The sequence below is a fragment of the Furipterus horrens genome, unplaced genomic scaffold (assembly GCF_987537825.1).
Source record: "Furipterus horrens unplaced genomic scaffold, mFurHor1.1.pri manual_scaffold_1, whole genome shotgun sequence".
NCBI lineage: Eukaryota > Metazoa > Chordata > Mammalia > Chiroptera > Furipteridae > Furipterus > Furipterus horrens.
This window is the reverse complement of record NW_028327171.1, coordinates 78,672,731-78,688,594: the sequence shown is the minus strand read 5'-3', so window position 1 is coordinate 78,688,594 and position 15,864 is coordinate 78,672,731. Positions and strand designations below refer to the sequence as shown.

General features: G+C 38.1%; 1 protein-coding gene across 3 annotated transcripts in view; it reads right to left on the bottom strand.

Annotated features, from left to right (window-relative positions):
• NSUN3 (NOP2/Sun RNA methyltransferase 3) overlaps positions 1-11,354 on the bottom strand; it is a 49,284-nt gene extending 37,930 nt beyond the window's left edge. For 2 of the 3 annotated variants that reach the window (XM_090292199.1, XM_090292305.1), the window contains exons 1-2: positions 11,276-11,329; positions 10,306-10,415 (exon numbers count right to left, since the gene is read on the bottom strand). In XM_090292199.1, the coding sequence (XP_090148325.1) occupies positions 10,306-10,415; positions 11,276-11,320 (155 nt within the window). In that variant the 5' untranslated portion in view covers positions 11,321-11,329. Of the gene's footprint in view, positions 1-10,305; positions 10,416-11,275 lie in introns of all 3 variants that reach the window. The other variant, XM_090292265.1, reaches the window with a different exon arrangement.
• Between the last annotated feature and the right edge of the window lie 4,510 nt (positions 11,355-15,864).

The window sequence follows — 15,864 nt, the reverse complement described above, 5'->3', positions numbered from 1 at the left end:
CAAGTACTTGTGGAAGAGTTAAGTCAAGAATCTCCCAAAATTATTTTATTTCATTGTTTAACAAGAGCAAAATATAGCCTTACTGAGAACAAAAGATTTTCTGATCCCTCCTAACTTATAACCAACTTGACTGAACTTCTTAAATTTCCTGGGCCAAGTTTTCTTTAGCCTTTACTGGGTTCAACATAAACTGCTCTCTGCCTAGAATGACCTTTCCTCTCTCACCCACCTGTAGCCTGGCTGACTCTCCTACTCTCCACTCAGAGGCAAGCCTTTCTACCTACCACCCACCCACCCGTTCCACATCAATCCAATAACATTAATAATACTAATAATTAATGATCAGATGTTTACAAAGTGCATTTTTCACACTTACTTCATTTAACCATCACAACAACCATGAAAGGCAGCTATTACCCCATTTTAGAAGCTAAGTAACTGAGGCTTTCAGAAATTTGGGAACTTACCCAAGGTCAATTTGCTATGAAGCAGAAATACCTGATTCAAAATCTAGCTGGCTTTAAAACCTAACAGAAGTTTGAGACCCTGGTACTGAAGCACTGATGTATACAACAGAGAAGAGCAGAAAATTTCTACGCCAACCCTCACCTAGTGCCTGTGGTTCTGGCATTCCTGCTATTGTCTCTAATAATGTCTCTAACAAAGGGAATAGCTTGACACATGCTGCAACAGGACCAACTCAGTGAAAATACTGCTCAGGCTGCTCCAGTTGGTGCTTCCTAGCCCTGAGAAAGCAAAGTGGTATATTAATGTGGGTCTCAGCTCCCCCCAACACAGACAAACACACACACTCTAGTGCTTGCACTGGTAGGATACAACCTTGGGCAGGCAGGCCAGTGGCTACTCAAGTCTAAAGCTCTGAGGGATGGGCTACTAACCCAGCAGATAGTGTGTACATTAGAAAACTCAAGACGACACTGGCCAGGTGCCACACTCCAGGCCTCCTTCCAAGATTCATGAGGAGGAGTCTGAAGCTGCTCCACTTACTGATCTCCAAAGCCAGAAGTTCAAGTATAGCAGTAGCCAGCAGAACTGGGACCCAAAAGGTTGGTGACTGGCAAATGTTTTGCTAATATATTCACTAATATCATTGTGAAAAAACAATGTACCCTCTAGCAAATTTTCAGTTGACATCAAAACTTTCATTATGTTTAAGAATGTGATTTCCAACATACTGTGAAAGTTGACTGTTAAAATATAAATTGTACCACCTTTAAAAATGTATCCACTGGAACCTAAATACCAGTGATTTTGAAACCCATCATTGTCCATTTAAAAATTCATGGACTAGCCCAGACTGGTGTAGCTCAGTGGGTTGGGCATTGTTCTGCAGACTGAAGGGTCACCGGTTCAATTCACAATAGTGGCACATGCCTGGGTTACAGGCCAGATCCCCGGCTGGAGGCACTGAGAGAGAGGCACACTGATGTTTCTTTGCCTCTCTTTCTCCTTCCGCTCCCCTCTCTCTATAAGTAATTATTTAATTCATAGACTATTCTCAAACAGGTGTTAATTTTACACTGTTCCTTTTTCTCTTTTATTTACATTCTATTTCCCCAAGTAACTTTATCCTAATATATTACCGTGCTTGAAATCCTTTTTATTACCCTATCATACTTCTGCCACACACACACTAAATCTGCTTTCACTGTGACTTTAAATCACTAAACGTTAAAATGATAACTTCTGGGTTCAGTTATAAATAAAATTATTAGTACAAGTTGATCAAAACAACATTACAGATTTGATCATTATTAAATAATAAAGACATAGAAAACAAATCTCTTAATGAAATTAATGTTGTTGTTGTTTTCATATATTCAAGTATAAATATACCTGGTGCTATAATGAGTCACAGTTCAAAATCAACTTTATTCTCATTGTGTGTTTTTATAAAGGCTGAGAAAAACCCTCCTTAAATAAGTGAGAATTAAATAATTTTGTTACAGTAGTGTCTCCCTTCTGTTCAAATTCTGAGTTATATTCCCAAATAATTTAATCACCTATTCATCAAAAATATTTTAAATGACCTGTTAGTTGACAATTCAATTAGAGCTCCTTTACTTCTATTGAAGGCAAAACTTGGAACGTATCTGACCGGTCAAAGAATTTTGGTCTTGAGTCATTCACTTCTTAAACCCTTACAATGACATTCCAGTAGTCTCTGGCATGTGCAGGTTTTGATACCTGGAGGAATGCAGTGTGGCAGAGTCGGGATGGGAAAAGTCAGAGAAAGACAATTGTAGAAAGACAGGTTGGGAAAGAAGAATATTATCTCCTTAGGGGCACAGGGAAGCAAAGTAATTTTCTTAAAGAGCATATATATGGAAGTTGAGAATTTGTAAGTTGACTACTTTAACCTGCTTGTGTGTACATAACCCTTTAAAAAGATTGCACACTGTGTTATATGGACAATGTTTGTTTTTTAATAATATGTTTTCATTCAATTTTTCTCCCTTAGATCTTTTACTATTCTATTATCCATTATACCTTTCTATATAATGACTAGGACCAAAAAATCATTTTATCTAGATATTGCTAAGCACAATTAGTACAACCCTGTAGATCACAAAACCAATCAAATCTTCACGATTAAAAGAAATCCTTTTTGTTTTATTGCTATTATTATCCACAAGAGGGCGCTCATTCAATCATTTTTAAAGTCTGGTTTGGAAATGAATAAATCTATTCATGAAAGTGCACCAAAGTATATTTTCCAGCCATTTTATTTTTATTCTTTAAAAATTCTAGTAATGAGAATTGCCTCCTACTCTTTCTCGACACTGTTTCCTCCTTGTCTCATAGAAGAGTAATCTGTGTCCATATTTGTAATCCGCAGCACCTCAAGATAAGAAGTCCTGAGTGAAGGTTTGTGTTTCTAGTGGTGACGACAGAAGACTGAAAACACAGCACACAAGGAGTCCCTTATATAAGGGAATGTATGCACACTCCCAAGGCTTGTTCTACAGATCCTTCTCAGCAGCACACTTGGAAGAAGAAAGGGCATGGACTTCTAAGTCACAGGTCTCAACTGGCCATAAACTGAGACAACAGGCAATTTTTCTAACCTCTGACTTTATTTAAAAGGGGCTAAAAGCTACTACCTCACAGTTTAATGCTGAAAATGTACATAAAGCCAACATAAGGGACAAAATAGAAACCAAGCTTCAGTTAATTTGTCTTCCCCAATTACCTCTCTCCGTCCCTCTTCAGATTCCAGTAATGCAATCTGGTTATATATTTTCCTCTCTAAATGTGACCTATGTGAACTCTGGGTCAGTGAGGACAATGTCCAAAAAAAAAGAAATATTTACAGACAGACCAGCCTTAACAGGAGCTTTTTTTCTCTATGCTTTCTACAAAGAGCCCACAAAATTTCAAAAGTTCATAAAGATTTCCAATTAATCCTCCTCTCATACATATTTGAGGCGAGACTATATACAATCCATCTTTGTATCTCCAGCACTTAGCACAATACCTAGTATATAAACACTGTCTAAATTATGAATAAGTAGATGACTTGCCCAAATCTTAAGGCATTGGTTCTTCAAGAGCCTCCCTGGACAGGGAAGAGACAAGCAAGTTACTAAATTATGATAATATAATCTTGAAAGAATTACAGTAGTTGTATCAATAAAATGCAAACATAAAAGGCACAACTTATTTTACCAAGGAAATATGGGACAGCTTGATAAGAGAACTGGTTAGTAATAGTAACAGCAATAAAAATAATGCTAACACGTATCAAGGTCTTACCATATGTCAAACAGTCTAAGCCCTTTGTGTGTGTGTGTGTGTGTGTGTGTGTATAAATTCATTTCACCTTCCCAGATAACTATATGAAAGATACTATTCTTCCCATTTTATAGATAAGCAAAGTGAAGCACAGAGATGTACTTTAGCTAAGTCATATGCTGTAAGATACAGAGGTGAAATTTGAACCCACACTTTAACCACTGTACAGAGGGAGAAGGGAGAAGGGAGAAGGTCATTCCTGGCAGAGGAAACATCATATCCAGTCCCTAGGGATAAAAAGGAGCCTGTTAGTCAAGATAAGATATTTACTCCCAACATAACACTGCAAATAGCAGGGTAGTAAAGGAGGCCTGTACTCCAGGAATGACACATGGTATATGGCTACATAAAGAAACAGCACGACATAATAGATAAGACACCCCCCTCTTGCCCGCGACCCAAGGCTCTTTCAAATGTGAGTGAGCTGTGTATCACTGGGCAAGGTACTTAACCTCTGTATGCCTCAGCTTTCCTATCTGTGAAGTGGAAATAATAACTACCCCAGAGGGCTGTACAAAGGATTATGTTACTATTTGTAAAATGATTAGGATATTGCCTGGCATATAGCGGCATAAAAGTGCTTGCTAAAATAAGCAAGCAAATGAATGCTAAAGGCGGGTGGCTGTGGAGAGGGGCTGTTGCAATACGCCAGGTAAGAAATGATAAAAGCCTAAGTAGTAATAGCGGTGATAAAAGGAAATTTAAATTAAATTTCTCAAGTAGGCAAAAAGTATTTAGTGGGCATTTAGATTTTGATGGGGGCAAGGTAGCAGTGTGTGGTAGTACGTAGGGGGATCCCAAAGACCACCCTAATTTTAATTTTAATTCTAATTTTTTATTTTAGAGAGAGGGTAAAGGAGGGAGAAAGGGAGAGAAATATTGACATGAGAAACATTGGTCGGTTGCCTTATGCACATGCCCTGATCTGCGACCAAACCCGCAACCCAGGCATGTGACCCAATCGGGAATCGAATTAGCGACCTCCCAGTTTGTGGGACGACACTCAACCAACTGAGCCACACCAGTCAGGTCCAGACCACCCTAACTTCTGACACCAATTTTAAGTTCAGAGTCTGCAAGACCACTTTCAGGTTTACTTATAAGATGGACAATGCACTGAACTCACTGTTATATTCATGGTTATGATTATGGTTTATGACAGCAAAAAGACACAGATTAAAGTCAAGGTAAGAGATGCATCATTAAGAGTACAAAAAAGCTGAAAGCACGACAAAGCTTCCTGCTGTCCTCTCCAGCGGAAACACAGAGGATAACTTTTCCTTGCAACAACGTGTGACAGCACACATAGGTGCCCTGCCAACCATGGAGGGTCTCCAGAGCCCTGGTGTCTATGTTTTATTGGGACTTAGCCATACAGAGATGACTGCCAGCCCATGTGGCTGATCTTCAGTCTTCAGCCCCTCTGGAGACTGGAAGTGAAAGGCCACAGGCCAAGCTGATGTCATGGCCCATAGCCCTAACCATAAATCACATTGTTAGACTTCCCTGAGTGCCCCAAGCCCCCAGGTAAACAAAGACACTCTTAGGCAAGACATGCCAAGGGCATAGAGTCATCTCCAAGAAGCTAAGGGCAAATGCCAAACCTGTCCTTGAGTAAAGGTCATTTTTTACTGCAAAGGTAGTGAAGGTGAGAAAAAGAGAAATGGTGATGCCTTCAAATTGAGGTGAAGTGTCCAAGTAGCAAATGACAACCTAGGTCTGGAAAGAAGAAATAATAATATGCTTTTGAGTTTACCTGGTATAAAACTAAATGAAGTTACCAGGAAACACTTAAAAATATGGGACTGAAGCTTGGGAAGGACTGCACAGCTTGAAATGACAGCATTTTGAGAGAAGTTTACAGTCATGCCATGAATGGGCTCACTGACCGAGAACATGCAGGCAACAGGCACAGCAAAAAGTGAACCAGGGTAAACTCCAACTTTAAAGGGCTGCTTTGCAAGAAAGGCTATTACAAAACAATAAAATCAAAATAAATACTAAATCTTCTCCACTACCACAAAAAACTGAAAATTTCGAGTAAATTACTTTTTAGGTAGGACTAAAATACATTCGCCTTCCCCTAGAAGTACACTCTGCAAACTAGATTGCAAACATTATGTCTTGCAAATACACAGTTAAAAAACAAAAATATTTCTGGCTTTTTATTTCTCCATGCTATCTTCTATGCTCAGACTACTTTCTACACTGAGAAAGGCTTTATTCTGCCTATGGCAAATTTAGCACATGTTTATGCAAAACCTGAATTACCATGAAAACCCAACAAAAAGGTAGATGAAGCAGAAGGCACAGTTAATTAAATGGATTTGCAGTTCACTGCTCGTTTTGTTTAGGGTCAAATAATAATTTATAAACCGGTCTGAGCACATTAAATACAAAAGTAACTCATTACAAGGTATGAGTAGCCAGATTGCTATAATGTCTAAAGACAATATACCTCTTGAAATCTCTTTTTTAAAAAATCATCCATGTATTCCTAATTACATCACAGGTATGAGAGGCATATCGAATAGAAGCTAGCAGTGGAGTTCTTGAACCAGAGAGCCTGGGCACAAATCCCAGCTCTGCCTCTTACTAGATGAATGAACTTAGAAAGTTACTTAAACTCTGTGCAGTTCCTTCAGGTGAAAAATAGGAAACAAGCCTCAGAGGTTTATGCTGAAGATCACATAAGTTAGTATTGGGTGGCACATAATCAGCATGAATAGATATTTGCTTTTTTGGCTATTATGAATACCTTTGCATAATGAAAATCTCATGAATTTACTATATACTTCACTATTCATTCTCATTCTTTCCCTGTGACAGAAAATACCTATTTTAAAATCTAGTTTTTAAATAAAAACTGCAACAATAAACTATATTTTCATAGTACAGTATTTACAAGTTACTAAAACACCTTAATTTGTCCTAAAATTATCCCAGAATCACCTCAGACTTTATTAGTCAAGACTTAATCTCTGTTTTAAAAAGTGCTTAAAACTCTCCTTTACAAAGAAGAAATTTTGGGGCTGAGCCAAGAAGAAACGAATAAGACAACTATATGCCCAACTTCCAGATAGTATCTACAGCCATGCAACTTTTCTTCCCTGAGCAAAAGGACCTGGGTTTTCACCCTAACTTCACAAGCAGTGCACTCTCTTCCCTCAACCTAAAATGCCTGGCTCCTTTTGCCAAGGTAACTCTACATCACCAAGACCTGGCTTCTCCTCAGGCCTTTGCTGGCACCGTCAGCCTTTGTTAGATAAGACCAAGTACTCCTGTCTATTTCTATCAGGATACTTATAGAATAAGAGGTTTATATAGTTTTAACCATGCTCTGCTCCCCCATGAACACGACAATAAAAGCAGACTTCTGGTGGAGGAGGTTGCTGGGTGGAGGGTAGCAGAGGGGAAAAAATTAGAACTATTGTAACAATATAATCAATAAAATATACTTTAAAAATTTTTTAAAAAAGAGCAGACTGATCCCGGAGACTCTCTTGCTCTTTGCATTTCACAGGGCATGGGATACCGTTATCAGGAACTCAATGGGAAGGAGCCCATACAGTAACATTCTGACAAAAGGCAAAGCTCGCTAAACACACCAAATTTCTTTCACTTACTTGTTTAGATGAAATGCTTGTTTTCTAGAATACATTTCAAGAATGTGTGTGTGTGTGTGTGTGTGTGTGCATACATGTTTGTTCAAAACACAGCCAGCCACAGACAGGGAATAAATATGATTGGCAAAAGTGAATTTAAGATAAAGCAGTGTTGACTTCTGGTCATGATGGAGATGTAGGTAGACACGCTTCGCCTCCTCGTGCAACCATAGGAAGAATTATAACCAGATCTCCAAAACAAGTAACAACCAGACCCATCAGAAAATCGAGTTATATGGAAGTTTGACAGCCAAAGATTTAAAGAAGCCATTCTTCCAGAGGGTAGAAGGGATGACCTCATGGAGACAGGGTGGAGAGGTGGTATGGCTTGGATAAGCAGTGGTGGCAGCGGAACACAGTCACACACCATTTGTGCTGAATAAAAATCATCAGGATAACCTGGGAGGGAGCAATCCCAACCCCAAGCCAGATCACACAGCCCCAGGTTCCAGCACCAGGAAGATAAACCCCCATTACCTTCGGCTGTAATAACGAGTGGGGGTTGGAGCAGCAGAAAAACTGCCAAATTTTCACCCCTTAAAGGGCCAGGAAGGTCTTAGAATGTACGCAAATCCGAGGGCAGGAACTGGAAGGGCTCAAATCACATACAGGAAGTGGGTGAAGTGACTGGAAATGGGGTGAGAGCTGGGAAAATAGCCAGAAGTCAGGCTATTGACCCCTCCCTGAGCGCCCCACCACAAACAGGCCACAAAACAGTGAAGCAGGTGGCCCCACCCCGTGACTACCTAAGGCTCCGTCCTACACGATTTACAGGTGTCTTTGCTACACAGACCATGCTACTAAGACAGGGAGTCAAACCAGCTCTACCTAATACACAGAAACAAACACAGGGAGGCTGCCAAATTGAGGCGACAAAGAAATATGGCCCAGATGAAAGAACATATCAAAACCCCAAAAAATGGAGATAGCTACCCTATCAGATGCAGAGTTCAAAACACTGGTGATAAGGATGCTCAGACTCATAGACTACAGCAAAAAAAAAAGGGGGGTGGGTGAAGGCTACACAAAATGAAATAAAGAAAAATATACAGGGAACCAAGAGTGAAAAGAAGGAAGCCAGGATTCAAATCAATGATTTGGAACAAAAGGAAGAAACAAATATTCAACCAGAACAAAAAGAAGAAACAAGAATTTTTTTTTTTTTTATTGAGGAGAGAATTAGGAAGCTCTGGAACTTAAAACGTGCAAACATCGGAATCATAGCAGTGCCAAAAGGAAAAGAGGAAGAGTAAGAATTTGAAAACTTATTTGAAAAAATAATGAAAGAAAACTTCCCTAATTTGGCAAAGGAAATATACATACAAGTCCAGGAAGCACCAAGAGTCACAAACAAGTTGGACCCAAAAAGAACCACACCAAGACACATCATAAAATGCCAAAAGTTAAAGATAAAGAGACATTCTGAAAAGCAGCATGAGCAAAGCAGTTACCTACAAAGGAGTTCCCATAAGACTGTCAGATGTTTTCTCAAAAGAAAATTTGCAGGCAAGAAGTATTCAAAGGAATGAAAAGCAAGGACCTACAACCAAGATAACTCTATCCAGCAAAGCCATCATTTAGAATGGAAGGGCAGACAAAGTGCTTCCCAGACAAGGTAAAGCTAAAGGAGTTAATCGTCACAAACCCTTAATAAATCAAATGTTAAAGGGACTTATTTTAGAAAAAGAAGATCAAAACTTGAACATTAAATTGACAACAAACTTACAACCATCAATAACTCAATCTAAAAAACTAAGCAAACAAGCACAACAGGAACAGAATCATAGGTATGGGGATCATTTGGAGGGTTATCAGCTGGAAAGGGGAAGGGGGAAAATGGGGGAATATGTGCAGGGATTAAGAAGCATAATTGGTAGGAACAAAATAGACAGAGGGATGTTAAGAACAGTACAGTAGTCCCTCTCTATATCACAATTCACTTATTGTGGTCTCACTGTATCATGGGATTTTTAAAAATATTATATTTAATTATTTATTGTGTATTTTTCGCTATATCGCGGGATTTTGCGGTACTGTATGCATATGTTGTTAAAAGTTACGTAGGTTTAAGAGTCTAGAATATGTTGAAGAACATAAGCAGTGTTTATAAAAGTGTGGAAAAGGTTAATAAGGGAGTGGGAAAAGTTAATAAGGAACTGGGGACGGTTTATAAGTGTGTGGGAAGGGTTTACAAAGCTTTAAAATATATATAAATACTAAAATAAATGTAAGGTTCTTACTTCGTGGATTTTCACCTATCACAGGGGGGGTCTAGAACGTAATACCCACGATAAGTGAGGGAATACTGTACAGGAAATGGAGAAGCCAAAGAACTTATATGCAGGACCCATGGACATCAACTATGGGGGGAAGGCAGTACCACATGGAGAGGGGCAGAGGGTGAAATTTGACAACTGTAACCACATAATCAATAAAATATACTTTAAAACAAGATAAAGCCATGTTGGCTTTAAAGATTTGCTATATTATCTTCTGAATTTCAGAAACTAGTCAAATATCCTCAAAAATTTAAAGATTTTTCTGTTACCAGTATAGCTAACTTTATCAAACTTGTGGGAATTCCTGTTTCAAAGATCAAAGCACTTGCTCAAGGGCATAACAATTCTGTTTATTGTCATTACAAAGTTTTTATCTCCCCTTTCTATGTTCCCATGTCTTAATCTATTTCCTTCTAGTTCTTTACTTCTGCAGCCTTAACAGGAAAAGGCAGCCAGGTTTAGTTCCTTTATTTTTATACTCACAGAAACCCTCTCCCCTAAAGGTTTCTGGTATCACATAGCATCAAGAGATGAATTATACTAACCTGACTGTATTCCAGGCATCTCCAAGTTCTTTGGAATATTGTTTTTCAAAATGATCCAATACAACTTTGCAAATCTGTTTTGCAAGCTTCCTCTCTGATTTTGCTTTCATCTATAATGATAAGAAAAAGTTGCCGATACACTCTTATATTACAAATTTATTGAACTGCAACGTTAGCAGTCTTTTTTCTTAACACTTTAATTACTAGTTCTTGCAATGGAAGCAGTACTTCACACATAAGCAAACTGATTACCATACTCTTATTTAAAAAACTTTCTCCAAATAATTATTGCCCAAATGTAAAGCAATGTTAAAAGCATAATCAAGTGGTGTTAACACAGAAAGCCAACTTAAATAAGTCAAAGGAACAAAATCAACTTAAATAAGTCACTTTAGATGTTAACATTTGGGGGATCTGAGCGAAAAGCTAATGGGAAGTATTATCTTTGCCACTTTTTTGTAAGTGTAGAATTACTCCAAAATAATATTCATTTAGAAGAAGTCACTCTGGTTTCTTCGTAAACTTCTTTGCAATTCTTTCATTTACTCATCCAAGAAAAGCTTTTCGAGGGCCAACTATGTAACTAAGAGCATTGTTCTAAGCCCCCAGAATGGAGCACTGACAAAGGCAGTCTCAGCGCGCAGGGAGCGGCAACCTGCGCAAAACCAAAGGGAATAGGTACTAAAGTCTGCGCGCTGGAGAGCAAACAGGCTACCTGAAGCAGAGGTGTCTTGGAAGAAAACAACAGACAACGCTCACGAGCAAGAGTTTTGGACCGTGAAACCAGAAAAACCCAGGAATTCTGAAGTTCCCTCCTCTCAGTCCCCTCGCCCTCCACCTCGGCCCTTAAAGAAGCGTCTGGTTCAGTCAGAGGGTTGCCGGGTCGAAACCCTGACCCGAGGCAATATCATCTCGCCAGGAGGTACCAAACAAGAGGTCTACACCTCCAACATATAAACCTGAAACGCACCAAAAAGGCTGCCTGACTTACGAGTTTCGCGGGAATTCCTTTCATTGCTGTACTTTTCCGGCTCAACGTATCGCGAGAAACCGCTTTGCCTGTGTTGTAGAAATCTCGCTGTGAAAGCGTAGGTCTCGCGAGAAGCACTAGCGACGTTACTAGTCTGGGTGGCTGGAGGAGGCGGTAATTACTACCGGCCGAGGCCGGAGTTTTGGGGCCGGCGTACCTTAGAAATTAACTCCTATCCCTGAGCCATCTCTGGCTTTTGTGTGCTTGGGATGCATGGAACTCCGTGAAAGGATGGAAGTCTTTGTCACTATTAGGTTTTGCTGCATGATCATTGTTTTAAAATATCAGGAGCAAAGCTAGTTGCTGAATTACATCTACCAACTTCTATGACCCCGTTAGCCCAGGTATTCAGAACTCAAGATATAAGGATAGTTATAATGCAAAAGAATTAAGGCGTATTTTCTAGAGGTGTCCCATTAGGATAATTCTTTTAATGGGAGGGTTAAATAATTATTAAATTGACTGAAATACGTAAAGCGCTTAGCGCAGAGGCTAGGAAATTTACTGTTGCTGTGTATTATTTTCACATTCCTGATTTTTATGATTATCATCAGGTTCTGATACCAAATGCCTGAAAAGATCAAAATGACCATTCAGACTGGCCACCTCACCCACCTTTCCTAGGGGCAGCATTAGTGGTTTTCTGGAGGTATTACACCCATTCGGGTAGGAACAGCAGTTTATTCGCTCTTTTAGTGTCACTCTTTAGTTGCTCCCTTGTAACACAATCAGCAACTTATCAGAGAAAATCAGGGTTTAAAGGGAGCCCTAATATTTACTGAGCATGATGATTCTGAGACCCTTGACACTCAAAATACCAGTGCAGATGTATACTGTAGGTGCAAATCTTTGGACCATGTAAACAGATAAATGTTATTACCACTAATGTAATTTGAAGCTTAATATGCTTATTTAAACAAGTTCTCCAGTAATCTGAACATTTGGATTTAGTGGGGAAGAAATATAGCATTAGGAAGTGAAATGATTAAATGCTTCGTTTGTTGGATGGTTAGGGAAAACTCACTAGTCTGCCTTTCAGCCTGTGTTTGTAGAGATTTTGTAGAGATGTTATATAATTTTTATGGTCATTACATGATGTTACATTTAATGAATTAAAATGGTAATATACTTACAATGTAGATATATGAAAGACTTTTAAGGGTTATTAGAAATCACATATACTATATTTCTATTAGAAAAATGGGATATGTTATGCTTGGGAAGAGACCATATTAGTTCTATTATATTGTTTTGTGACTTTTTTTTAGCATATTTCTATTTTCTCATTTTAAATAAACTAATGCTCAATAAAGAAAAAATGCTTAAAGCCTATGAGAATGAAAATTAAGTATAATGCCACTAGAGATAATCACTATGAACATTTTGGTGTATTTCTCTAATTTTATAAATTTTCAAGGATGACCACTCTATATTATGCATCCTCTTCTCTTTATTTATAAGCATTTTCTTAAGAATTTTTCATATACATTTGATCTTAGCCAAAAGGCCAAGAAGCAGTAAGCGTAGAGCACCCAATATTCACAGGCGTTCTCCCATCCAAGTACTAACCAGGCCCAACCATGCTTAGCTTCTGAGATTAGACAAGATTGGGCGTGTTCAGAGGAGTATGGTACAGTCACTGTGGAAAGCAGTATGGAGATACCTCAAAAAATTAAAAATGGAACTGCTCTTCAACCCAGTGATCCCATTTCAGGGAATATATCCAAAGGAACCCAAAACACTAATTCAAAAGAACATAGGCACCCCAATGTTCATTACAGTGTTATTTACAATCACCAAGATAAGGAAACAGCCCAAGAGTCCATCAGTAGATAAGTGGATAAAACAACTATGGGACATTTACGCAATGGAGTACTACTTGGCTGTAAAAAGAAAGAAAATTTTACCCTTTGTGACCGTGTGGTTGGACCTGGAGAACATTGTGCTAAGTGAAATAAGCCAGTCAGAAAAAGACAAGTATCATATGATTTCACTTACACGTGGAATCTAATGAACAAACTGAACTAACAAGGAAAACTGACTCATAGAAGGAGAGCAAGATGAAAGCTAGTTGGGGGTTTGGGAGAGGGTAGGGGTAGAGGGATTGAGCAAAAATGAAAAAGGACTCATGGACATGGACAACAGTGTGGTAACTCTGGGACAGGGGAGGAGGTATAAGGGGATTGAAAAGTAACAGGAAAAAAATAAATTAAAAAAAATTTTTTCATATGCATATTTTCTAGATGTTTCAAGTATTGAAGGTCTGGACATTGTCATATTTACTAGCTATCTCCCTAGTACTGATAAACATTTTGCTCATGGATGTTTGCACATCTGATAATCTTACTATTTTTTATTATGTCCTTGGTTTGGACAGGTTTTCAAATCTTATTAGCTATGATATTTCTTTTGTAAATTACCTGCTCATTCCACTTATCTATAGATGTCTTATCTTAGTGTTTTTGTTCTTATTTATTCATATTTATACTAGAGATGTTAACTATATCACATTTTCAAGTACTTTCCCAATTATTACTACAATCATTTTAAATATGAAAATATTTTAAATTTTTATGCAGCCAATTGACTTTAATTGATTCCATTGCTTTTAGGCTTGGGAATTTCTTTGCACCGAGGGAAGCTACTCCTATTTTTCCCCTCCTCCCTTCTTTCTACAGTTCGATCTTTAATATTTAACTTGTTAATCTATCTAAAGTCAATATCAGTGTATCATGAAAATGGTAACAGATTCCCCCTACCACATACCAAATAACTACAGAAAAATAAACAAAATTCCACTTAGAGTTTTAAGAATAAAAACTGTTAGAAGCAGACTTATTTTAAACCACTGCAGACATAAGAAATAGAACTAACACAAATATCAGAAAAAATTTTATTAGTGTTAATGAATGAAGCATCTTTTTTTGTTCCAAAGCAGATAGTCAAATTAATTAACCTGAATGATAATTACACAAACTGGGAGACAGTTATCCAGGATATCTTGGATACCTTCTTGATGAGGGTGCAAAGATACTGTACAATCTCAGAAAGAATGGTTTCCTTCTGCTGACAAGCAGAAAGATGTACCTACCTTATTCTTCTAGGTTCTTATATCTGCTGTTTATTCATCGCCAGAAGATGGTAGTCTGAATACTTTCCTGAAGTAATTTATAAATGATAGAGGAGTTTGTCTGCTCTTGCTGTGTGTGCATATATATTTATATGTATATATGTGTATATAACATCTCCCCTCAATACATCAGCATACTACAGTTGGCTTAATTGAAATACCATTTAGCACCATGAATATGCTTAAACTACAAAGCATATTCACTGTCTAAACTAAAGCATGTTAATAAGAACTTAACACTAAACAGAAAAATAACACCGGGGAACACAATTTTCATTGAGTTAGATCTGACACTTGTTTTTTACTAAATTTTGGCATCTGAATCCAAAAATGACACCAGTTTTTCTCTATCACGTCAACTTTTTAAGGTACAGGATACCCTCCCTTTGTCCCCAAAATCATACAAAATGTACATACAAAGGAAAAGGAAAAGAAAAATTACCTGAATATACTGTTTATTTAGTTATTTTATTCATATAAAGGCTATATATATTATTACTGTAAGTCAAATTGTGTATTAGTAACGTTCTGCTACCAAACATACATATTAAGATATTTTATCTTTTCAAACGACAGACTAGGAAATGCCGAAATGCGATACTGGAAACAGTCCTTCAGTTGGCAAAGCTTTAACAAATTGCTTCAGGAGACCCAGTTTTATGTGCAGAGGTGGGAATATAATGTTGTCAACAAATGGCTCATGTAGAATGTTTGGATCACCAGGTTTGAGGTCAGATCTTAGAGGCCAATTCGACTCCACCCAATGCTTCTCGTGAGCTCTGCTGTCCCACATACACAGAAAACAGGGATACTTTGTGTATCCACGTTGCTGACCAAGAAGGAAGCAGACCATTTTAAGGTCAACACAGATGATCCAACTGTGCTTGTGATATTGCAACAGATCAATGACTCTCTTTATGTCTTTATATTCTTCACAAAAACAAACTGAATGGCCAATTGGGACTGCACCAAATAAACTGCCATTGTGGAGGGGGACACACTTCAAGCTCCGCTTTGCACTATCGATGAACAGTCACAATTCAATTGCGTTGTAGATTGGAATTCCCAATTCCTCCATTAAACCATGTATGTTATGGCAGTACACAAAGCCTCCATCACTTTGAAAGTACTGCAGAAATGCACTTTCTCTTGATCGAAAGTAGGATACCTTTGCTCCTTTTTCGAGCAAGTTTTTCTCCTGCATTCTTGATGCTAGGAGTTCTGAAGCCTTTTTGGATAGTTCCAAATCTCATGCCAAATCATTCGACTCATGCTGATCTAATCCCTTATGAACTGAGTCGTCTTCAATTTCAAAATCTTCATTGTTGCTGTCACTTAGTTCTTCACCATACTTCTGTTTTTTTAAAGAGGGTAGTTCAATGAAAACTGGCACTGAGAT